This window comes from Corvus hawaiiensis, chromosome 5 (genome assembly GCF_020740725.1).
Source record: "Corvus hawaiiensis isolate bCorHaw1 chromosome 5, bCorHaw1.pri.cur, whole genome shotgun sequence".
Classification (NCBI taxonomy): domain Eukaryota; kingdom Metazoa; phylum Chordata; class Aves; order Passeriformes; family Corvidae; genus Corvus; species Corvus hawaiiensis.
In genome coordinates, this window is record NC_063217.1 from 48,060,915 (window position 1) to 48,085,791 (window position 24,877).

The 24,877-nt window shown below is 38.6% G+C and overlaps 1 protein-coding gene across 12 annotated transcripts in view; it reads left to right on the plus strand.

Annotated features, from left to right (window-relative positions):
• FHIP1A (FHF complex subunit HOOK interacting protein 1A) overlaps positions 1-24,877 on the plus strand; it is an 81,115-nt gene that overhangs the window by 24,004 nt on the left and 32,234 nt on the right. For 8 of the 12 annotated variants that reach the window (XM_048303310.1, XM_048303314.1, XM_048303318.1 and 5 more), the window contains 2 exons: positions 22,562-22,794; positions 24,181-24,807. In XM_048303310.1, the coding sequence (XP_048159267.1) occupies positions 22,693-22,794; positions 24,181-24,807 (729 nt within the window). In that variant the 5' untranslated portion in view covers positions 22,562-22,692. Of the gene's footprint in view, positions 1-8,190; positions 8,246-15,147; positions 15,209-22,561; positions 22,795-24,180; positions 24,808-24,877 lie in introns of those variants that run through there. The other 4 variants (XM_048303309.1, XM_048303312.1, XM_048303315.1 and 1 more) reach the window with 2 other exon arrangements.

Genomic DNA, 24,877 nt, shown 5'->3' on the forward strand with positions numbered 1-24,877 from the left:
GTGACCAGGTGACAGCCTCTGTGCCTCTAAATTGCTGCCCAGGTGGAGTAGCCCAATCTGTGATCTCCAATCACATCCTTTTGAAAGGAGATCAGTGTGTGTACATTTTCCATCTTCTAGACTGCTTAAGTCCTAAGAGGTTTTCAGAGACCTTTTTTGTGTGAGTCAGGAGAGCAGTGGTTAGGTAAATGCACATCTCTTGTGGTTAAATATTTTAGTTGCCACAAGTTGACTCTACATCCTTTCCTGACTCCTGCACAATTAGCATGAGAGTGTTCACAGAAAAGGAATCTATCCCCGGGGATGTGCTGTGTTTGTCTGTGGAGTACAGGTAGTTATTTTCTTGCTCATACACTTAGGTTTATACTCAAAGTACTCTTTAAGCTGCTTGTATTTCTAAGTGGGACTGTTTTTCATCTATCACCATTCTATTTCCATTCGCTTATCACCATTTATCTTTGTGATGCATAGCATGGATAGATGACAGAAAGGTTGAAAGTGTATCTTGGGTTTCTAGAAAGAAAAAATTATTTTTTCATTTTGATAAAAATACCACTGACTTACTATGCTTATACTAGTATCTCTGTATATTTCAATTTTTATTTTGGTTTCTTGCTTATTAGCTTCGGTGAGAATCACTCACAGCTCATCCCATCTGTATCTGGTATTCAAGGACTTATGCACTTTTCATTAAACTGCATACATGATTTTGACTTGTGGATGATAGAAAATGAAAGGTGAAAACGGAATGGCTACAGAGTTTTTAGAACTGAATAACTCCCCAACCAAGTTACGCAGTTACTTCAAGTGAAAAATTAACAACCTACTGTGCTTAGCATTTTAATAATGTATAGTAAGCTGGTCCCATGTCTGGGGGTTTTGTTTCTTTATTTGCTTTTTATTCTATGGGGGATCTGTTTTATTTTGGTTTTTTTAATGTTTTGGCACATCAAGAATCAAGGAGATTTATGGCATAAGGCTTATTTAATGCATATGTAATTGTTCAATTTTTTTTGAACAGAAAGATGTCTGCATCTCAAACTCTAGTTTTTATGTTCAAGTTGTAGATATCGAGTACTTGATATACTTTAGGTATGGCACTTATGGGATTTGACCATGAATTTAGAAATTCATATTCAGTAAGTCTGCCTCCATATTAAGTATGCAGCAGCTCAACTCCTGACAGCAACGTGTATTGGCTTGGATGTGTATTGCTGTGTATGTGCAGGGTGATGGTAGGGGTTTTAACACTCAGGTACAGTACAGAAGAGGCTGATTAGTGTTTTAAGCACTGTAAATCATATAACTCTATCTTTTGTTTTCCATTTTTGTTTTTCTTTACTTCTTCCCATCACTTTTTGCCTGTTAAAAAAAAAAGTTGGTTTTGTTTTCTTCATTAATCCTGTTTGCTGAGTCTGGGTGGGAAGTTTCTGTCAGAGGATGTGACAGTGATACTTCTTTATTGTTGAGGCAGAAGGGAAGGGGAAAGGACACAGTTCACTGCACTAGGGAGTTGTTTGAGTTGTTGTGGTGTGCAGAGTGGAAAAGACTGTATTCCTTTTAAAGTCCTGAGCTTGAGGCAGTAATACTAAGCTTTGTTCTACCTCTTCAGTCTCCCTGCTATGTATAAAAGTAGTTTCCAGCGTGCGAGAGGGCACTGTCTGAGCTAACCCTGGCAAAGGTTTCTATTCCCATCCTGGCTGAGAAGGAGAGGAGAATGTGGAAGTAGTTTTTTTGGGCTTCTAGTAAAAATAAAAGCAGGTCTCAATCTGCAGCTATAGCTAGAGAGTCTGCTGTGGTTGTTTCCTGTGGATTTTGATGAGTCATTTGAACACATAGGATGTTCTTGCAAGTTGTATTTACCCAAATACTGCAACACCTCGAAAACAAACAAGACCTCAGCATCAGCTCTTAACTCTGATTTGTATGAAGTTATTTGGTTCTTTGACAAAGTGCTCTGCAGATCTAGGATTTTTGTACTGTGCTGGTTTTGGACTCAGGTAGAGTTAGTTTTCTTCACAGTGACAAATATGAGGCTGTGTTCTGGATTTGTGCAGAACACGCTAATGATAATTGAGATGTTTTAGTTAGTGCTGAGCAGGACTTACACAGAGCCAGGGCCTTCTCTGCTTTTTGTACTGCCACATTGGTAAGGAGACATAATCTAGCAACATGCAGAATCGTAGACTTGGTTTGTGAATGGTACCACATCTGATATATGAAGGACTCCTGTGGAGATGAGTGCTTTGTGTTGCTGCTACTTGAATTGTTCTGTAGAAAACAGTTTGGATTCAGTGGTAGTGATGCTGAGCCAAACCTAATGAAATTCAGCCACTGTGGGCTGCTGTTGCTTTTTGGTTCATCTACTCACTGTTGGCTTGAAAACAAAACACAGGGTTTGTGTTTAGAATTAATTGTGGTTTATGTAGCAGGACTGACCTTCCTAGTGCTCTCAGTTATAAGCTTGAAAGATACAAGTTGTGAGAGAAAATTCAACCTAAGTGGATTTAAAGGTTAGTGTTTGGATACCTCTATTAATTGCTTAGTGTTTCTTATCTAGAATTGTCAAGGCTTATCTCAGCCACTTTAGTTGGGTGCTCAATTGTCATAGAATCATTTTGAGTATTAGTGCACATTTAAAATAATTCCAACAACTAAGCAGATATCCCCCTGGCTCCATTACAAATATGCCTTAAGGTGCAGAATACTTGAAGGTGACTTCCTATTTCCAGCTTGCACTTCATCAGCAAGGTGATTTGTAACATGTAAATGTAATTGATAGCTCTGCCTGGAATCTGGAGGCTTTGCATAATTCTATTCCTTACTGCTAATTAGTCCACTAGTCAGTTGCTTCTCATATGATCCTTTATATTTTGACAGTCCTAAGAGCAGTATTCATCTTTCACAGACATTTCTCTAAAACCAGCAGACATTCTGTTAGAGTCTCAAGTGGGATACTGAGTGAAGGCTCCAAACAGAGGTTCACAACCGAAATATTTTAGGGAGGTGACCTGACCTCTGTCAGCACTAAACTTTTTGGTGTTCTTCACCACACCTGTGCCCTCCAGCACCAATATTTGAGGTGCCCTCACTGGTCTGGCTATTGGGTTCCATGAGGCTGCTTTCTAAAACTGCTTTCAAAGCAAGGTGCCGTTCTCTATACTTTCCAGACATTCTGTGGAGGATCAAGTCAGTTCTTGATCAAGTCTTAGTTAAAGTAAATTGCTTAAGAAAAGCAGACTCTTGTTATTTAAGCAGTATTCTCTCTGGAGAACCGCATGTTCCAAACACTTCGTTATTTTGAAAATTCTGTTTCTGAAGATTAAATTCTACATGAGTCTCTGTTACAGTAATCTATTGGTTTGAGATTGGATTTGCTTGTTGCTAGTGCCATGAAAATGTATTTAAGTAGGACTTTGTGGCATTTCAGTGCAAATGAATAATAAGAGATGGGTGTATGCCAGACTTATTTTCATAAAAATGTAGTAGAAGAAATTATTTAAAGCTTTCTCTTGCATTGACATACTGAAAATTAAGCCTATGAAGCACTAAAAAAATCAGAGAGAACAGGAGTTGGTTGGAGCTGGGTTGGATTAATTTTGTGCCTGGATCTTTGTGCTGTGCTTCTTAGGTGGTTTTTTTTTTTTTGTTATTTTGAATTCAAAGAGAAATGTGAACAAAACGTGATTTGTGTCCAACAAAAGAAGGGGCTATAGCTGATAAAAATTATTAAGAAATCCATCTGGTTGCAAGAGTTGACCTGAAGTGTCCCTTTGTTTTCTCCACCTGTCATTGATTCTGCCACTGCAGATGATGAGGATATGCATACATATTCGTAGTGCAGAAAGTGCTTGAGGTTTCCAACAGTGTTAACTCAGGATGAGGATAGTGGCTTACACAAACCACTCAGATCCCTGCCATCATCTACTGCTTGGAGGAAGTGGCAGACCATCATCCAAAGTACTGCACCTCTCTCCTCACTATAAATCTGTCAACTGTTGAAGATCAACCATGTTCTGAGGGTGTGTCATAGTTATTTCTATTTTCTATGCACTAGCTCTTGGAACCCGACAATGTAGAATAATATTTTGGCAATATAAGATGCAAATTAAACAAATTTATTGACTATCCCAAAAATGTAGTTTGGGAAGTAACTCAAATCTCAGTTTGTTCTGGTCACAGTGGGTCAGCCTTATGTCCCGTAAGTGAGATTATTGTTTGTGTTGCTTTGCGCAGGGGTGCAGATGTGAACATGTTTTTAGATGACGATTTTCAAGGTGTGTTGTTCTGCTACAGGCTGGAACCTTCCTCTATACCTCTTTGGGGGTTTTTTTGTTTTTTTTTTTTTTTTTCTAAATACTGGTGCTGTTTTTTTTTTTTTTTCCTGGCAGTAAATATGGCTGTCTAACATTCAGTTTTTCAGCACATACTCTGCTCTTAATGAATGTGATCATTTACACAGTGTCACTGTAGTATTGGCATGCTAAATAATTTAGAGAGCTGTGGCAGGTAGATAGCTCTGTGGTGTCTATGTTACTATGGCAATACATTTGCTTAATGTAAATATTAGTCATTCTGACCGTATGAATCTCAGAGCTTCTGACATTATTAGCTGTGTCTGGGAGGTGGGAGTCTGTGTATCTGAAAGAAAAGTTGTTCTGGCAATATTAATAGTTTAAAGATTACTTTCTTTTTCATAATTCCTTCTGCTTTGTGACCGAGCTACATAATCTATTGATTAGAATGAACAGAGCAGAACATTTCTCTTATTTTTTTATCATGGTTGTAATGCAGCTCCATTATAAAGAAATAGATAACTGTATTCTGATCCTCTAAAAATTCAGCTGACTGAAATGATAGGAAATAGGATCTTGAGGGCCATCAACTTTGCTCCTGAACACAGTCAAGGCAGTTTAGATGCACAAGAAATAAAATCAAACTTGGAAGAAAAATTTCTGGGGTATTAGATTCAGTTCCCTGACTTGAAGAGGAAGCTAAGCCTAAGGGACTTTTCCATCCCCTCTATGGGTACCAGCAGGTAGAGAATTACTTAAGAAACACCTAATTTGTCAGAAAATTAATGCATAAACAATATGTTAATGAAGTTTGTTTCTGAAATAGTTTTTTAGATTTTTTTTAGTCCATTTTTATGGACCATTTCCAGGGAAAATGAACTACCTTCTGCAAAATCTTCTCTTTATTGCCAACTTATTCATGATTGTATGAACTATTCTTTGTTATGATCTGCTAGCACCTTTGAGGCAACTAATAGAAGCAGCAGAAGAATTAGATCACAGTTGATAGTGTATATAAAAGTTTGGTCACTTCAAGCCATGAATACTGAATGTACTCCAGTAGTATTTGTAACATTTTATGTACTTTTTGAAACCTCAGTGTGTTAAACTGCTAAGCTTAAGATCAGTTTTAAAAAGATGATTTGTCTGGAATGTTCTGCCTTTTCCCTGTATTGAGAATTGTCCCCACCCTTCCTGCCAAACATCTGTAATGCAGAAAAGGAAAGCATGGTATGCAGTGAATGATGTCTTTAATTATTTGTAGGGTAGATTATACTGGAGGTTTCTGTGTGCTGCAGTCTGACATCAGTGCTCAGCATCTATCTGTGTTTGGCCCATTATCTGTCAAAGAAGGAAATAATTCAAAAAACAGTAGTAGCCAAGCAAAGACTTCTGGTTTCTTTGAATTTCACAGAAGAGATTTTGCTGGACTTGTATAAGTGTTCCTTACCTTTTCTGTCTCTGAGATGATAAAACTTTTGCTGTCAGTGCTTGCACCTAAGGCAAAGCTCCTTACTGGACAAGAATACAAACTAGAGTTGTTGCCTTTCCATGGCACTGATGCTCACAGATGCTAGTCTGGAACTCAAGTTAACCTAGGAAAATTAATTATTTACCACATCTTTTCCCGACAAGCCTGCCTGTGGGAATACTGTGCTGTTGGCTGTCTCCTCTTTAAAAATATAGTATGCTTTAGGTGTCTCTGTTGATTTTAGATGCAGAGAAGTATTGAAACATTTAGATTCAGAATGCCTACCTAGTATTAGCATAGTTGAAATAGCAATTGGAGGGGCTTCTCTGTTTATGCTTTTAGTAAACAAACCATACTCATAAAATGGCTTGGGAAAAGCCACATCCAGCACAATGTATTACAGGAAAAAGACTGCAGAGGCACTTTCTACTCTGTGGGAAGAACCTGTGTAGAGAGACTTGCTCCTGTGGAATCAGGCTGGCAGAGTTTTCCCTTAGGGAAAGAGACTTGATGCTTCTGCTGTTCCGAAGTCACAAGTATCCATTTTCAAGACAGATTTCTGTGAGGGATACTTTGAGCTCTCAACAGTCTTTTCTAGGTTTGGCTGCTGGAACTGCTGTGCGCCACAGGAACATGGCAGAGTGGGAGGGAGGGGATAAGGGTGTGTGCTCCCTTGGCATAACTCATACCGAAGGGGTCTGGTGGAGGCTTAGCTGTCTTGGTGAGCTTGTGGCACTAGAATCTACCACTGAAGTAGACTGCTCTCTTTTTTTTCCCCCCATCTGCAGCACAGGTTTGGGGATGCCAGGCAGTGATGCCATGGCCTCCTACAAGCAGGGGTGCAGTGGAATGCTCCACAGAAAGCTGTGTACCAAATCTTCTCTTTCTGACCTCCACAGCATTTCTTTGCTTCTACTGCTGAAACACGGCATGCCCGTATTTTAAAGCTGGGCTGAAGAAAGTGGAATGGGTTGTGTTACAAGCTGAATGTTTAATTCGGGTGATAAATTGAAAGGAACAAAAGTGTGTTCAAAAAAGCAGTTGCATTTAATGTTTCACACATGATTTGCTCTGCTAGTTTCTTTTACTGTCACAGTGCAAATGCCTTTTCACTTTTCCCCACAGAAGAAAAAAATCTAATTGTTCTGCAGTGCCTTTTTTATGTGTGTAATGAATGTCTTCTTTTGAGCATTACCTTACAAATAAAAAGTGGAGATTTTATCTGTAGTGTTTTTATGCTTTGTGTTGTCATTCTTTATATTCTCCTTTGAAAAGATAATGATGGCAGTTGTGCAGTCCTGTGTATGACTCTCCTAGAGGAGGGAGAGCTAGCACCACTCTCGTGTTGGGATGGAGAGATCCCAGAGGAGCTGTGTTTCTCAAGCTTGTGCTGTGACTGTAAGGTGTTTTTGGACTGGCACATATGAGTCCTCACACTCATATGTGTTACTGTTGATCCATGGATAGCTGGCACTTAATTATCCCATCTCGCCTTCTTTTCACTGCTGTCACAGGACAAATACATTGTGGAGATTAAAATGGAAAGAATATTATGGCCCTTGTCCTCTTACATTATCCTTAAAAATGATTTTTGTCTGTTTAAGTGCTTACATAGATGTGGCATAAAAATATATAGGCTAGTTTAAGGTCTAAAGTATATTTCCAGTATCCTTTTCAGTAAATGGAGGTGCTTTTATAGTTGTAGTTTTGACAGAAGATGGTGAAAAAGGTGATAAAAACCCAACAGCTGTGGTTCCAGGGTTTTGTTGTTAATTTTGTTAGTATCTCGGTGCTTTCTTTTTCTGTTAAGGATTAGAAAGTATATGTCAAGTGTAATTTAATATATTGTAGATACAAAAATATTTGTCACGTAATCCTTATTGTTACTGCAGTAAGAGAGACACTGTTGAAATCATAGTAACATGCGATGTTTACCTGCCTGTTGCATTGTTAGAACATGGCTTTGGGTTCTCAGAAGGATCAGGAAAAAGGCACAGAAGGCTTGCGCTCCCTCACAGCATGAGCTCAACAGGTGCTTATTTCCAGGTGCAGAAGACTTAACTTCAGAGCTACAGTAATACTAAAGGATGTGATTCTAACATCCTGCTTGGTTATTACAGTTTAATGCCACTCAGCATTATAATTAGCTTTACTAGACATTAATAAGTGGGTTTAATATTCAAACCATGGTGTTGGAGTTAAGTGTGCCAATGAACCTTATCAGTGGAGCAAAATGTAAATTTTAACTCATTTATCTCATTAGTCGTTAATAAGGCTGTGCTTCGCAAATCATGGCTGCATCATCTGCTGATTATACCCTCTGATCTGCTAAGCAAAATAGCAATCTAATAATAGCCCTACGTTGCATGAAATTCTTCCACTGGTGTTCTGAAACACTTCATGTATTTATTTTTTTTCATTTAGGGAGCCTTGATTGTGTCTTACCTCTTCTGCACAATGCCAAAATATAGAAATGAAGGTAAGATGAGAATTCATTGCCCGTAGGCTCTGGGTTTAGAAGTGTTTTGCCAAATAGGAGTTTGTGATGCAGGCTGTAAGTCTAAGTGTGTAGTCTGTGAGTCTAAGAGTGTGGTGCATAGGGATTCTGAGAGTTTTTGGTACAGGTAAATGGCCAGACAATCAACTGAACAATGTTGACTTGCTCCCTTAATAATAATCAGAGCTCTCCAAAAGTCTGTGGCCCTTGTATTAAGGGAGAAACTGAGCTGAGTGATTTGCCTCAGGCCTGCGTACAAAGGAAGAGAATTGGAGGAGAAAGTAAAGTCTAGTGGCTTGAGCTCTTGTGTGCAAGCAGTTACCATTGCAGCTCGTGATGATGATCACTGTGTGCCCTGCATGTTATTCAGACCAAGTAAGAGGAAATTGAACGCATTTGAATTCTTCTAGCAAGTCCAGTTTTGATGCTTTTTCCCAGCAAGTTGCTCATACAGTGTTGTCTAAGTCTAAAGAAATTTGTTCAGTTCTTCTAGAAATTTTTAAGCTTTGAAGGTTTCCCAGTAAATGTTGGTAAGATTCACTGACTGGGAGTGAACAGGGTTGATTCTGGTGTCTGAGGCAACAAAACTCAGTCATTCCACTTGAAAGCTAATTTGGTTCAGGTTTGCTTCCATGTGGTCTTTTATTTTGAAAAATTTATTCATTCTCAGGTTGAATTTTTTAATGTTTGCATCTCTTTCTAGAGCAACATTAAAGCAGTATTTCAGATACATATGGTCTGTCATGAGAGAATCTGTTTAAATGGTTGCTAGAGGTGCAAGGGGAATCTCTTGTCTTACCATACTGTGTTAAATTGATACTCAAATCCCTTTGTAGTTGCTGAGGAATGTGAGATGGGACAGCTGCTAGCAGTGTATTTTAATAGCAATAGCTACTGCCCGCACAGATGCACAGAGCCTGTTGACTACTTTCGGGGGTAGATGGACTATGCTAGTAGTCATCCATCACAGTACTGTGTTGTATTTTCTGCATTGATCTTAGTGATGGTCAAGTCTGTTGGTAGATACATTGTCACAGAGAAAAGTCAGTTTCTTTCCTATTTAGAGAAAACCGTGGTTTTGGCTCCCAGTCCTGCTGAGTTTGATGATGGAGAGGCATTCCATCTGTACACGTGGGATCCAGTGGTTTTCAGTTTAAAGTGTTGGCAACTTTGGGGACTGATTCTTTCCAGTTAGGCTGATTGTTGTGGTATCCGTAATTGCAGCTGTATGTGCCTTTGGTACTGGCACTCCTGAAGAGAGGCTTTCATAGTATCATAGAATAGCTTGGGTTGGAAGGAACCTGAAAGATTATCCAGTTTCAGTCCTGCCACCATGGGCAGGGACACCTTTCACTAGATGAGGTTGCTTGGGACCTCATCTAACTTGGCCTTGAATACTTCGGGGATTGGGCATCCACAACTTCTTTGAGCAACCTGTTCCACTGTCTCACTACCCTTTGAGTAAAGAACTTCTTCCTATTGCCTAATCCAAACCCCTCCTCTTGTAGTTCAAAAACATTTCCCCTTGTCCTATCACTGTCTGTAAAAAATTGCTCTCCCTCCTTTTTGTAAGCCCCCTTAAAGTACTGGAAGGCTGCAGTGAGATCTCCCTGGAGCCTTCTCCATGTTGAACAACCCTAGCTCTCTCAGCCTGTCTTTGTAGGAGAGGTGCTCCAGCCTTCAGGTCATCTTTGTGGCCCTCCTCTGGACCTGCCCTAACAGGTCTGCATCTTTCTTGTGCTGAGGATTGTGGACCTGGGTGCAGTATTCGAGGTGTGGTCTCACAAGGGCAGGGTTTTCTTCTGTCCTTCATTAATTTGTCATTAGTCATATATATTTGGTTTTGTGCTGACTTACTAAAAACTCAGTTTATTTTCAGGTAGTTTTTTCAGCACAGACACTTGGTTGTATGCAAATGCTTCATAAAGTCACTGAAGGGCTTCCTGAGACATTCTGTGACACTCAGGACTGAGGGTGATGTAAAAGTAAAAGAGTAAAAGTCTGCTTGAGAACAGCAGGGATGTCTGAACTGCCTAACAGTTCTGAAACAGCAGGGAAGGACTTTATGATTGCAGTGGCTGTGGCATGAATTACTGTGCAAGTGTAATGTTATCTGTGGGGCAAGGTGAAGATAAAACAGAGAATGGAGACGGCAGTATATGTGGTGATAGTAGAAATACTGTAAGTTTTGTTTTAGCAGAGGGATAGCTGGTGAACGATGTAACAGTTCTGCATATTCTGGAGTACTTTCATAACTGATGCATCAAAACAAAAAATTGGTTTGACATACGCTTTCTACAATTCAGAGGCTGGAAAAATAATCATAAATTTTTCAATTCATTGTCAAGAATCATGTCCTCAGGAATAAAGTAGGAGGTCTCACTTCCAAACATGCTGTGGTTATAGCTGACAGCTGTTCAAGGCCTGTGCATACACAGACTTTCTCATGCTTCTTGGAACTGCTTGTGTCTTCAGCTTGCACTTCTCCTGTGGAGATCTCTGAGGACTGGTGTCAGATCTGACTGTGGGATAATGTAGCTTCTGCAGCTCTGACAGCCTTACGTGGGAGGACAGAAGTGGAGCTGAGAAGCAGCAGGTTTCCCCAAGATATACACAGACACTCCCCACTTTCAGAACTGTGCAGGCAGGAATGAACAACCTGTTGATGGGTGGAAGCTGTGCTTTCTCATGCCGGAGGAAGCCTCTGTAGGTGTTACAAAATTCGGTGGGAGAGGCTGTGGTTTGACTTTTGGTTATCTGTGCTGAGAGGCGTTCCTGCCAGGGCTGACATCCAACTCTTATTTACTAGGGTTTCCGTATTGGTCATTCCAAGTTTATTACTATTTAAAAAGTAAAAATAGTAATTTGATTTTATTTTACCTGAATCTGATATTTGCTCCACCTTTTACATTTGTGAGGCTCTGTGTTGTGCAGAACACTCCTTTTGTAAGAAGAATAGTCTTCATTTGCAATTTGTTAGGTTATTTGCCTTCTTTTACTCTCCAGGGTGTGAGAGGTGCTAGTTATCTGCATTCCTTTCTGGACTAGAAAGACACATGTATTTCTGTTCATGTTTTCTCAAAGGTTCAAAGGCAAGATTGAAAAAAATTATACAGAATTGTTATTAAAGTGTCAGATTATCTCAACCTTTTTTTTTTTTTTAATTGTTCCTTTGATTGTTTATCAGTTTTTATTTTTGCATGGTGGCAATATATCCAAGACAGGTGTTGTATAGACTATATATGTTTCATTTTTGGCCAATGCATTCATATATTTCATTATCCAGGGAAAGGCATTCACAGGAATGGGAGATGCCATAATGATACTCAGTTTTCAATTGCAGAAGACTAGGTGGTGTAAGAGTTTAAAATATTTTCATAGTAGACTAGCCTTATGTTACGAGATCAGAGATGAAGAACTAATTTGCACTCTGCATAATGGATAACTTAACACTGTTTACATGACACAAATAATTTTATTCCTAGGAAAGCTGGAGAAGCTTCAAGGGAAAGACACCTACCACCTGTATAAAATGCAATGTAACTAAATAGAAATGGAAATATAAACAACATGTAGATTTTTCTTTGATCTGGCTTTTTATGCACTAAACATCATAAAAATGCCAACAATCAATTGTTGTTTATTACCATATGTAATATGGTAATATTACATATGTAATTTATTAGCATATGTGTTAAAAGCAAAAAATTTAACTTACATATAGAAGACTCTAGTCTGCCAAAGTCCACCCAACATGCAAATCTGTACTAATATTATTAAAATCTGTACTGCAGGGGGTGAGGTTGTTTTTTCATTGAACTGTGCTCACAGATGTGTTATTTTATTGAAGTTCTTGACTTTGTTACAAGAATTAATATAACATGTGTCTTCAACTTCTGTTTGTCTGCTCTGGGTTGGAATAGAAAGGGAGAGGGAGAGCAGTGCAGTGTCCTATGAGACAAATACCTGGGATTTTGTGCTTTGGGGATAGGGAGCTGGAGGAGTAGGATAGGATTTTGTAAGGAGTGTTCATTTTGCCATTTTCCCCCCGCTTTTTATTCTTCCACCCCTTTGTTCTTCAGTGTACAGTGAGATATAATGATTTTTGTGTCTCATTTTAAACACTTCAGTGGTTTTGCCCAAATTTGACAATTGAAAATCATAAGAAGAATTTTGCAAGTGCTTTTCTCTTTGTCAAACTTGAGCATAATTTAGGACAAAGGAAGTTCACTAGCTTCTGGAGCTTTCTCCGAGCTAAAGTGGAAATGTCTGATGCAAACAATATTGCTTCACAGTGTTCTGTTGTTCCTATCCTTCTTTTAATTCTTTTAAAGTAGGGAAGAAAGCTGACAAAAATACATTTATATTTAAAAGTATCAATCCACTAAATATAACATTTTGCCACAAGGCCCTACCTAGTATGAGGCAAGAGATGTACACGGGGCAAGATAAGAAAATAACCTTTCAGATTTTAGTAGCTCATTAAATTGAGTAGGTTTGAGGAGTAATTTGTGATAGGCATCTGCCATCCTACAGTGCACTGAGATGGTTGTCCTAAAGCTCTGTAACAATATGCTTTTGCTCAGTCCATTTGTTCATTAGTTCATCGTGTCACTAACATGCTATAATTTCAGAGTGTAGGAAATAATGTTGACTTGGTGGATAAGTAGCTTGGGGTGATAATCTCCCTAAAATGAGTAGTTTCAGTAACTGTGTACAGAAGATAAATGACAGATTCGAGTTATCTAGTCAATTATTATAGTCCATCTACTATAATGAACATATTGAGAGGTATAAAAGGGTTTTACTGTGTGATAGCTACTTAAATTTAGATAGAGTTATAAACTGATTTTTTCTAGGAAAAAGAGAACTTTGTATTGTGAATGAAGTTTTGGAAGGAGAAATAAATATCCTTATAGATTAAGTATTATGTTAGCAACTATGCAGTAACCATTCTATACATAACAGTTTTGATTTTGTGGAATATTTTGTCCTTTTCTGGTACTTTTAGTTTTAAAGAGAAAGATAAAGAAAAGCATCATGTGCATGTGAACAAGAGAGCAATTCCATCTGCAGAATGGAAGTTCTTTTCTCGGTGAAAACTTGGCAACAATCCTCATGGGAAGCTTGTTGTTAGGTTTGTTTCTTTATTGATCAAATAATCATGATAGTCTTAATGGTGTTTTACTGCTGATTCTTGTGTTTGAACTATATCTAGAACCTGCAAAATAAACTCAGTGTGGAAATTAAAAAAAAAGTTTATGATGGCTTTATCATGAAACATGGAATGTTTAGAATATGTGTGTATTTGCATTTTATTGTGATTAGTGCTGAAAGCACACACATCTTCTGTAGTGTCACTTTGTAGGCTTGAGAACATTATTCTTGGACTTCTTATGCTTATTATAATGAGTAATTTGACATGTTGTACAAATCACTTGAAAAATTGTCTTACAAATTAGTATAAAACATATAGCTTAATCTTGTTTTCTGTAATCTACATATGATATTTACAGGTATATTGATAACATTTTTCTAGACCATCTTTCTCTTGGGAAGGTAGTATTTCCTGTTCTGTATGCTAGTGTTCTGAAAATAGTTTTAAATCTTCAGGTTATAGAGTCTTCTATTGCTTTGCTGGTCTCATTCATCTTCCTGTCAGGAAGGCTTTCTAGAAAGGCAACTTAATAATTTCCTATGAATTTATTCTATACTTTTAGCTTCAGAAACAGTTTTACCTTTCTCAAAAACAATCTAAACAAGAAAAAATGTTCCATCACTCCAACATCACAACTTCAGGAAACATGTGGTTTTTCTAAATTATGAGCATGTTGGGGCCAGGTTTGTGTGTCACAAAGGTGTCAGAATTATCTTGGAAAGCAAAATTGATGCACAGAATGCATGGATCATTTTGATTTCTTTCTTCCACTAGCATTATCAGAACACAAAGTAGGTTTTGTCAAATGTCTGCTTTCTGATGTGTTGCTCCCTCCCACTCCTGGATAGTGATGAGTTTGGAAATAAACCCTCTACAGATCCTCAGTAAAGATGAGGACTTTGGCAACAACTGTTTTTTAGCAATAATTCACTTCAATTATGACAAAAAATTACTAGTCTAGACATAGCATGTGATATTTGCAATTCACCTATAAATGAAGTAATGAAAGGTAGATTCTTTCACTCAGTGACGTGTGCTGTGCCCTTTGGGGTTGTTTTATTTCTCTTTGAAACTTGGTGTGAAAACACACTTGCAGTCCGAAATTTTAAACTGAGGTTTATTGTGCTTGTAATGTCTGTCTCACACAGTACACCACCAAATGCTTTGATCTGTGGGCCCTGGACATTTTTGTGACTTGGTTTTCTAAGGAAGCAGTCTTTTCTGGGATCATCAGTTTTGGTGGTGATGTGGAAATGAACCAGCAAAGCAAAGCTTTTAAACTAATTTCAGTTCAATGACATCTGCATTCTTTAGTATGTAGGTAGAAAAGAACTTTTCTAAACTGCTATTTTTAAGGCTTTTTTTTAAAGTTTAGTTTTAATATCCCTTTTGCACCACCTGTCTGCTACTAGCAGACTAGACACCTCAGTCATATTGTGCCAGAATGCTATTGGGAATAGAGAGGTATCTACCTTGGATTTTAAGAACCCTAGCTGCTATTTTATTATTAAGTTTTTAACCAATGTAATCTGTGTTTTGAGCTACTAATTGTTACTGAATTGTTGGCTTTCTGTAGTAGGTTAAATGTGAGGACATCAAATACAACAGAGAAACAGGTTTATTATATTCCTTATCTCTCATAAAAAGGATCAAGTCATACAATTAGAATAACAACCATATTTTTTTGTCTCTCTAGCTTCAGAATTGTGACCTAGGGATATGATTATGTAGTTCATTCATTCTGGGACAATGTGTGTGGTAGATGAAGATACCCTGTGGTGTAACAGGTAAATCGAGCCTTTCCTGAGCAGGTCAAGGTCTCTGTCAAGTTTTCTATGTTGTTTAATTCCTGTTTTCTTGAGCAATCAGTGCCATTTCTGTACTTTGGTAATGTGACCTTTGATGAACTGTGTTTTCTGGGTAGCTGTTTACCGTCCTAGATACACTGTCTGTAATTTCAGCCTAATCCATCAATGCATTTTGGACCATGCTACCTAACTGGCATCTCTGTTCTTTCATTTTGGCTGACCCATGCAGCAGGAGTCTCTGAGGGCTTGGGATGTGGCTTAGCCTGTGTCCCAGTGGATAGGCTGCCAGCAGGAGTTGATGCTGTTGCTTGCCCTTGAAGCAAGCCTGTTTATGCCAGTGTAGCACTGCTGGGCTGGGGCTGTCAGCTGGGCCCTGGGGTGTCCCTGCTGCTTGCTTGCTGTGGGGGAATTGCCTGTTCATGTGTCTGAAGAACCATGTAGTTACTTAGTGCTGGAACCCAGACCTCCTAATGTTATCATACCATAGGATTATACAGATCACATGAAGAGCTTAGTGGTAGCCCAATTGAGCTAATGTGAATCTACAATAAATATGTGAGTAGTGTAGCTCCCCAGACATTTGATAAAAGATGAATTGTGGTTTTTAACTGAAGCAGGCTGACTGTAGATGGGACGGGAAGATTTTTTTCTCATTATAAAATATGTGTGTGTAGTTGCTCTCATGAGAGGGATCGTTAGGCAGTCTCTGTGGGGACAAGGCACAAGACATTCTTACTTTCATGTTAGCAGGTTGGATTAAATTGTGCTTGATGAGAACAGATTGATACTTTGATTAACTACATTGCTTTACAATTTGTGGTGACTTGTTCTCTGTTAGGCTTTTAAGCAGATAGCTTTGTCAGTGTAAAACATATCTTGTCCCACCTACACATGGAAGGCTTAGCATCTTTGCAAATACTGAGTAGAAAAGCTGGATTGAGGAAAACTGCCTAAATGTGAAATGCTTGCTTGAGGTGGACAAAAGACAGGACAAATTGGGACTGCAGCACTGAAACATCAAAGGACAAGTGAAGAAGGAAGATAATTGTTCATGTAGTTTAAATGGTTCCTCTAGTAATCTTCTTCAGTTTTCTTGCTAGTAGATCTTCTGAAGGATAGTAGGACTTAATGAAAATGAGGATTCCTTGATGCAGTGACTTTTAACCACTGACAGTTTCTCAGTTGCCCAGAGCAGTCCACCTGCTCTCCAGTAAAGAACCTGTAAGCCTTCTGCACCCTTGTGGTGATTGTATAGGATCATTAAGGCTGGGGACGTGGCTGTTCTTCACAGGCTTTGCTTTTGCAGCAAAACTTTGCCACAAGCAGGATGAATCCTTTTTTTTTAAAGGATTGATGTCTCCCTTTGAAACAGTATTGTTAATAAGATTTAAACCCTCTCCCTGATCATAGTCCCTAAAGAAAATCCAACAAATTCATGCAAAAGGCTTTCTTTTCAATCAGAAGTAAACAAATCCTGAACAAGGTCCCTTTTAAGTTGAAACTAAGTTGAGGCATGCTAAAATTTGCCACTCATTTTTCTCCTACCTCCCCTCATTCACTTATCAGAGACTTGCATAGCTAAGAGCAAGACCATATAATTTTCCTCTGCTTCTTTGAAGTGGTGTAATTTCAAGCCCCTTTATGCTACACTGATCCATGAAAAAGTTTTGATATAAGCTGTTTCTTTCATGGCCATCGAGGTTTCTCTGTTGCCTCTTGTGTACCTGAACTGACAGGGTGGAAAGCTTTGGGTGTGTAGTATCTGACAACAGAGGTTCATTTGTGTTTGTGAATTGTTGAGCATGGCATCTTAATGAATCAACAGAAGACAACCTTGATAAATTGCACAGCCTTGCAGCATGTTTTATGCCTTCTTTACTGTATTACTGTATTAGGCTGTGTATCTTTTGTCTTTGTTATACATTGCCTGGGAAATCCCAATCCTGCCAACTTCTGTTCTGTTTTAGTTTTTTTTTAATTCAAAAGTGAAATTTTTGAGAAGAGACACTCCAGTGTGAGAAGACTCCACAAGGGATTCTCTGCTAGGCTGTTCTTCCAGTGTACTTCGCAGTAAAATAAGTACTTCTTTTGATTGGGGTGTTCAGCCCTGTAAAAAGAGCTGATGGTTTCTAGGCTTCTGAAGGAAAACTGAATGCAGATATCCTCCCATGAGTCCAATGACGGGGTCTCATCTCATCTAAAGCTACCCCGTGCAGTTCTGGACTGCTGCTTTTCTTCACCTGGAAATAGGCCGAGTTGTAGTAAGGCTTTCTGAAATAGCTCTAGAAGGCATATGTAAGTGGACTTGACCTTCTGATAGGGTTAAGCAACTGATAGATAAGATACGAAAGATTTACCTGCTAAGAAGGTTCTGTTACTGTATGGCAGAGTCAAAGTATTAAACTGAGTAGTGACTTTTGGAAGTAGAATTTTGAATGGACTGCATGAGAGGTATATTCACACTTGTCAGGTTATCAAATGGTGGAGTAATAACTTCATCAGGATTTAGCAGAGACAAAAGGCTAAATTACTGTAAAATTTTAATAATGAACTGATTAAAATAATGGTTACTTTTGTTCTTAGTGGCCCCTGAGTTCACTTCTACTTTTTCCTCCATGAATTTGCGTTTTATTAATTAATTTACTTTGTCACCTTTGGACTCATTATGGTCGGGTTATTTGTCTTGTTTAATTGGAGTGAGATTTAATTCACAGGGAATGATGTGATGTTGCAGTTACTGTTCCACATTTAGTCTTGCAATAAAATCAAGAAAACCTAATCCAGTAACAAAATCTGCTTACAATGAATGTAGTCTGTCTGCTACTGCTGTAACTACAGCATGCTGTTAGATTGAAATGTATCTTACAAGATAATTGAATTGGAAGAGAGACTACCTTTTTTAAATAGGGATGCTGTTTTTAGGATCTACTCTGTGACCACTTAAGTTGTCAAAAGCTTTTTGAAACACTATTACAGAGTTTGAAGTCTTTGAAGCCTACACAGTCTATTAGTGTTTTGTATTAGTAAGGAAATCCCAGCATCCCAAGACGCTTTTGAAACTGGAAATATTTGCTTCCTTAGGGGAATTGATTTGAACTTAGAAATATTGTTGCACATTGCAGTCTGCAATGCTGTCTTGTTACTTTCAGATTAGAGATGATTAAAAAGCCATAGTTGGGCTGCTGTGAGGATAATGTCTGCATTCTTCAACTGCTCTCAGATTTCTGATCCAATAGCTGGGCCAGAGGCAAGTGAACTAAGCCCTTGTCAACGTTTGCTGCAGGCAAGTTGTTTTCCACTAGTAATTTAAATTTGCCATTTTTATTCTTCATTTGATTCTCTGTATAGTGTGTTTATGATGACTTTTCTGAAGTAGGAGTAAACATTCAGAGTGAAACATTAGAGATGTTATTGTTTGTCACCACAGGACAAATTATCTTTTTGGTGATTATCTTATTAAAGAGGTAAGCAGCTTTAATGTTGGGATTGTATGTATGTGCAGTATTCTGCTAGGTGCAGGTTTTAGTTATAGGACATAAATTCTGGAGATGAATTTGCTGTTTTACAGTTTGTTGGTCGCATACTCCTTAAGATCTTTACCAAGCAACACGGTCTTGGTCTGTTTGTGTCTGTAATAACAAACACAGTCGGTGGACCAGGCAGGATTCATGAAACATCAGCTTGAAGGGACCTTCCTAAAAGGTTTCTGTGATTGGTAGCATAGACATTTCTAGAGTTGGCAACACTGAAAACCCTTGTTCTTCTGATCTAACTCTGACAAAGATGCAATTTGAATCAAAATGTTTTTGGTGACTTGTGTATCTGAGAATTCACTGTGTTGCTATTTGAGTGTGCCCAAATTGGGACTTGGAAATAGCAAGAAGCTCTTAAGTATCTTGGATAAATAGGACCTTAGGGGTTGTTATGCTGGAGATGAGGGGGCATCTACTTGTCTTGAAGGCGTCTTTCATCGGGACTGTATCTGTTCTTTGTATGTGGCGGCTGGACTTAGAATATCCTTGTGTGGGAAAAGATGTCCATTCTCCAAGCGCAGGCTGTAGCAGTCATCTGCCTAGGCAGTAAGCTGTTAACAAGGGCAGGACTTGAATGTTCAGTGCCACAGTGATGGCTATAAATTCTTACGTAAACATCAACTAAATAGCACTGTTGTGGAAAGTGAGCTTTCCTGCTGGACACAGAAACATAACAGTGGCTCTGTCACTGGACCTCTTGGCATCTTGGTGTATTTTGAATGGGTGGCAAGGTATGTACCATTTCTATTCACTTGAGGTCTTTTCCTAGCTGCAGAGAAGCAGGCAGTATTTCAGGAATCTGAACTCCAGTATGGAACTTCCACCCCCAAGCAGTCTGTTTAGGGAGCTAAAAGATAGAGTAGGGCCTGTCTGGCGGTGAGGGAAAGAATCCTGTCTTGATCTTTGTGGAGTAGCATCTGAGGCTGGGATAGGAAAGATGCACGAAGAAAAGAAAAAAGATGAAGAAGACAGAAAATTGCAAAGGCTACGAAAGACAGAGAATTAAAACAGATTAGAGGAGAAGGGAGGGTAGTGGGTTAAATAGCTTTGGGTTGCTGTGTGTGGTAACATCCTAGAACTTTGCGTGCATCTGGAGAGTCTTACATCACTGATTTCTATCAGAATTTGTGAAGAAAGCCATAGTCTCCCTTATTGTTGTTTATTATCTTAAGTACTGGAGGCTGATCTGAAGTTTCTGATTCTATGCTGCTAACAGAATTTGTCATATGATAGGTATATGTGTATTATCAGTTTCTTTTATTTAAATTCTCAAACAATATGCAAAGGCTACATTGAAACAACCTGTAAGTTGTCAAGTGAAGGAACTCATAAATTCCAGAATGGAGCTTGCCTCTGCTTTGTTAATTAAGTTCTCTTGTTGCACCTTCTGATACCATCTTTAATTACATGATCATATTAGTTTTTCCAAAGCTGCTTGCTTCGTGCGCAGGGCAGATCTGCTAAAATGGTGAATTAGGGCTGTAAAGTGAAGGACACATTTGCCCAGAGGAGTCTGCTGGACTTCTACTGACATGGAAAGATCTCTGTTCGAAGGAGAGTGCTGGCAAAGAGGAAACTGGCAGGAAGTGGGCAGGTGATCTGAAGTATACCTCAGTTAAATATTCCTTGGATTATTAGCTATGGTATTAGACAAAGTGCTTAGAGCAGGCTTTTTCTAAATGGTGTGTAAGCATGCATCATGTTTTCCCAGTGTTTCTTGGTAGAAATGCTGAGCACGCAGAGCTGCGAGCACGTTGCCAGGAGTTGTGCATTATAATGGTATCTGCTTAAGTCAGTAATGATAAAAGCACCCAGATCCCGGGTCTCTCAAGTTGGGTTCTCAAATCTACTTGCTACTTTGATTATTTTGGTGTGTGGGTTGTGGGTTTTTGTTTTTGTTTTGTTTCGCTTTGTTTTTTCTGCGCAGGAACATTAGTAATGTAGAAATAGTACAATTCACTTTCACAGGACTTTTTAAGAAGTAGCAGTGTACTGGTAGTTGCCTTCAAGTAAATGAGGACATGAAACAAGCTGTTGAGAAGAAGAATGCTTGGAAGTGTAAGGTCTGTATAAGCATGGAGGAGATAGACAGGGGAGAAGTGTAGTTGGAGCAGGGAGACAAGGAGTATAGACTTTGATGATATTTTGTAAGTGATTCCCTCTATTTCCAGCATTGGCTGATTCTTGTGAGCTAATTCTTACTGGTTGTGCACAGTCCTCTCCAGTGGATCTGGTTCCAGGTAGTTCATAATCTGGAGAGTAGTTTGTATGGAGTGCGTGCTTCATTCTGGAAGTGGTGTTACCCAAACAGATAAAGTGTACAGGATTTATGCTGGTTATGCTGGCTTCTCCACACATGGGATGTGTTATCTGCAAAAAGGATGGGGTAGATTGTGTTAATTGTATTGCGTGAGAGTGCTTAGCAAATGCACAGGAAATGCATTGTAAGTGCTGAAAGAAGCAGGATTAGGATGGAGGGGAGAGGCTGATCATGCAATTGAATCTTGAACATATGAATATATGTATATATATACACAGGGGAGTGCATAACGAGTTTTTGCTCTTTGCTTGCCTCAGAAATCTTAAAAGTTGTACCCTGTATGTTTTTGAACTCTTTTAAAATGGCAAAAGTTGCTGCTACTTTTGAGACAGGCTGGATGTTTTCTGTGGTCGAAGTTTCAAGAATATAGACAGAGCACACATACAGGGAGCAGAAATGTCCACTACAGAGAAAAGATTTTCATCTTTTAAGATATGCATAGAGAAATCCCTTCTATACTGGCAAAGAATTGCTGTATGTGATTTGGCAGCTTATGGTACAAAAAAATTCTGTTTGTTGTTGGGCGCTTTTGGTTGGGCTTTTTTTGCTATGGTCCCAAACTGAAATAAATGCCTAGTTGGTTTGCAAAAAGGAGAATAAAAATGTAAACTTTATAAAAAGAAAAAAAAAAGGGGCGGGTGGGGCGGGGGAGAGCTGTGTGGCTTAGGTACTGGTGTGTGAGGGAATATGTTGTCCTAAACCTATCAAAAATCTGTGAGGTATCAATCTCTGTTTCATTTTAACTTTCCCCTGCAGGTCTGCAACTACTTTGATACTCAGATATCTAGGATATTAAATAATGGATGAAAAGAATGTTTCAATGTTTGATCCCATTCTCATAGTCTTTATTATGACATCTCAATTTATTTGTCTTTGGATACACAAAGGTTTTATCTTTTATGTTGTTTGGTTTTGCTTACTTTGATATGGATACAGATGCACCCTTCTACGTGAATATGGTGCTCTACAGATGTTTCCAACTGTTTATGATATGGTTGCTGGCAGAACACTTCTAAGTACTTGTAATTATATCTATTATCGGAAGATACTTTTTTAAAAAAATAGAGAAATAACTTGCAATTTTTTTTTTATCTATTCAGTCTATGCAGCATTAGTTACTAAGCAACTCTGAAGAGACATGGTCAGATGGCAAAAATGTCATCACGAGAAACTAAAAATGCAGTGACATGCACAAAATGTTTATTGCATAAACTTCTGCTGTGCTTGTTTATTTAAGTAGCACCTTATTCTTATTTCAGTCACTGATCTCAAAAGTTTGAGCATTATAAGCCATTATCATGAGCAAAAGTCTGAGAAGATGGTCCTATGTAACATGCTTTAACAAATTCTGTCCTCAAACTGAATTAAAAGAAGAAAAGTTTGTGTTTTCTATAAAGATGTTCTTTTTTGTTAGACACTATATTTTGATGTGCACTGGTATATGTGTGGGGTTTTTTTGTTTTGTTTTCTTTTTAACAGATTTCTGTGGGTGCCAGAGCTCAGGACACAGTATCAATCTCATCATGATTCTTCAACATCTGTAGCTCACCAGAGGATTTGAAAAAGAAATTCAGCATGGCCTAATTGGCTTGACCTTTGGAAATTTTATAATGTCCTCTGGAACAAGTATCAGCAGACACAGGCAGGCTCCCAGCCTGCAGGGTGTTGACCCAGAAACATGCATGATAGTGTTTAGAACACACTGGGCACAGGTAATGTTAATTAGTTTTATTGATTGAAGTAAGCTGCGTTAATAGAAATTTGCTTCGTTCTTTCTTTTGGGATAATCCTCAGTTGCTCAGGAACAAATGTCTTTCATGCAGAATGTAGTAGATGACACTGAACTATTTTCAAAATGCAAAGATAATTGACCTTTCAAGGTAAGGTTAGCCTTTACTAATAGCACTTTGAACTCCATATTTGCATCTAAATGGGAAGTGGTAGGACATGGTAATATCTTACTGAAGGCCTAGATCTTCTTACTGGCTCTGCTGTTGATTTGTTGTGACTTGCACCCTGTTGCAAACTTCTGTGCTTCCTTTCCTTGTGCTGGGTAAGTCCTGCCTATCCTTTGTAAAGTAAATTAGATGCACAGTGCAAAACTATATGCACTCTTGTTTATTTTGGATAGATGTAGATGATACACTTCAGCATATTCTAAAAACTGTTTGCATGTCATCAGCATTGTAATTGCTTTTAGGCAAAGGTGTTTTACTCTGAGCACCATAGTATAAGGACTTACTTGCTGCAGTAATATGAATAACAATTTAGATAAAATTTATTTCTATGCTGCTGTTTTTGTTCTCTGGCTATCCCAAGAAACCAGCCAGACAAGTGGTGGTGTTTCTGAGATGTTTCCAGAGTCAGAGGAGCTGTTGTTCAAGTGTCACCTTTTCTCACCTAACTAGTGATGCTGTCATGTTAGGAGAGCCGCTGTTCCTTTACGGTTTTGTGGCAATTATCTTCCACAAAAAGTCTAAAGACAATGGGTTTTTTGCAGACAATGAGCTTTATTGTTTGCATGCCCAACAGAATGTAATTCAGAGTTAGAAGTGTTGGGATGACTATCACTACTTTATTGAAAGTTGTAAGAGTATGTGGGTATCAGTGGCCATTTGGTGTCATATAAAAGGTGCCAAGCAAAGAGCAGCACTATGGGCTGCTACTACACTTACAGCTGCAAATCATCCCATGATATTGATACTCCTGGGCATAGTTACTCTGGCTGGAGAGATTTTAATTTCAGTCCTCTGTGACAAACTTGTTTCAAACGTCATTGAAATTCAATTTCTGAACACTTAAGGAAACCTGGTTTATCCCTATTTCAGAGAACCCTTGGTTTTCAGGAATACGGTAAATAACAAATTTAGGTGCTTATTACAAAAAAGTGAACAAAAGCATTAAAATTTTGCCTTGTACATGCCAAATGTGAAACTTTCAGGTTTTGTCTGTCAAAGTTTCTGAGTTTGAAAACATAAAAGACTTAACGCTTTTTGTGTTAAAGAATTTTGATTAATTTTTTCCTTGTAGTGATAAGTGCATGCTTTTTGTAATGCATTCAAGTGCATTAAAACTGATCTGCCTTTGTTTCTCTTTAGGTTCTGAAAATCTTAGAGAAGCATGATCCTTTGAAAAACACTCAGGCAAAGTATGGGGCAATCTCACCTGATGAGGCCAGCACTGTCCAGAATTATGTGGAGCACATGCTTTTCTTATTAATTGAGGAACAAGCAAAGGATGCCTCAATGGGGCCTATTCTGGAGTTTGTGGTCTCAGAGAACATCATGGAGAAGCTTTTCCTTTGGAGCCTACGGCGAGAGTTCACCGATGAGACAAAAATTGAGCAGCTCAAAATGTATGAAATGCTCGTAACGCAGTCTCATCAGCCTTTGCTGCATCACAAGCCCATTTTGAAGCCTTTGATGATGTTGCTGAGTTCCTGCTCAGGAACAACCACTCCAACAGTGGAAACAGAGTTGGTTGTCCTCTTGAACCAGCTCTGCTCTATAATAGCCAAAGATCCCTCCATTTTAGAACTGTTTTTCCACACTAGTGAGGACCAAGGAGCTGCCAATTTCCTCATATTTTCCCTGCTGATCCCCTTCATCCATCGAGAAGGAACAGTAGGCCAACAGGCCCGGGATGCGCTGCTTTTCATAATGTCTCTGTCTGCAGAAAACAACCTTGTTGCAAACCACATAGCAGAAAACACCTATTTTTGCCCAGTAAGTTGTTCTATTTTGCAAGGTCTTAAGTGCCATACTAACTGTCTTTCCTGCATTCTTTCATCCTTTT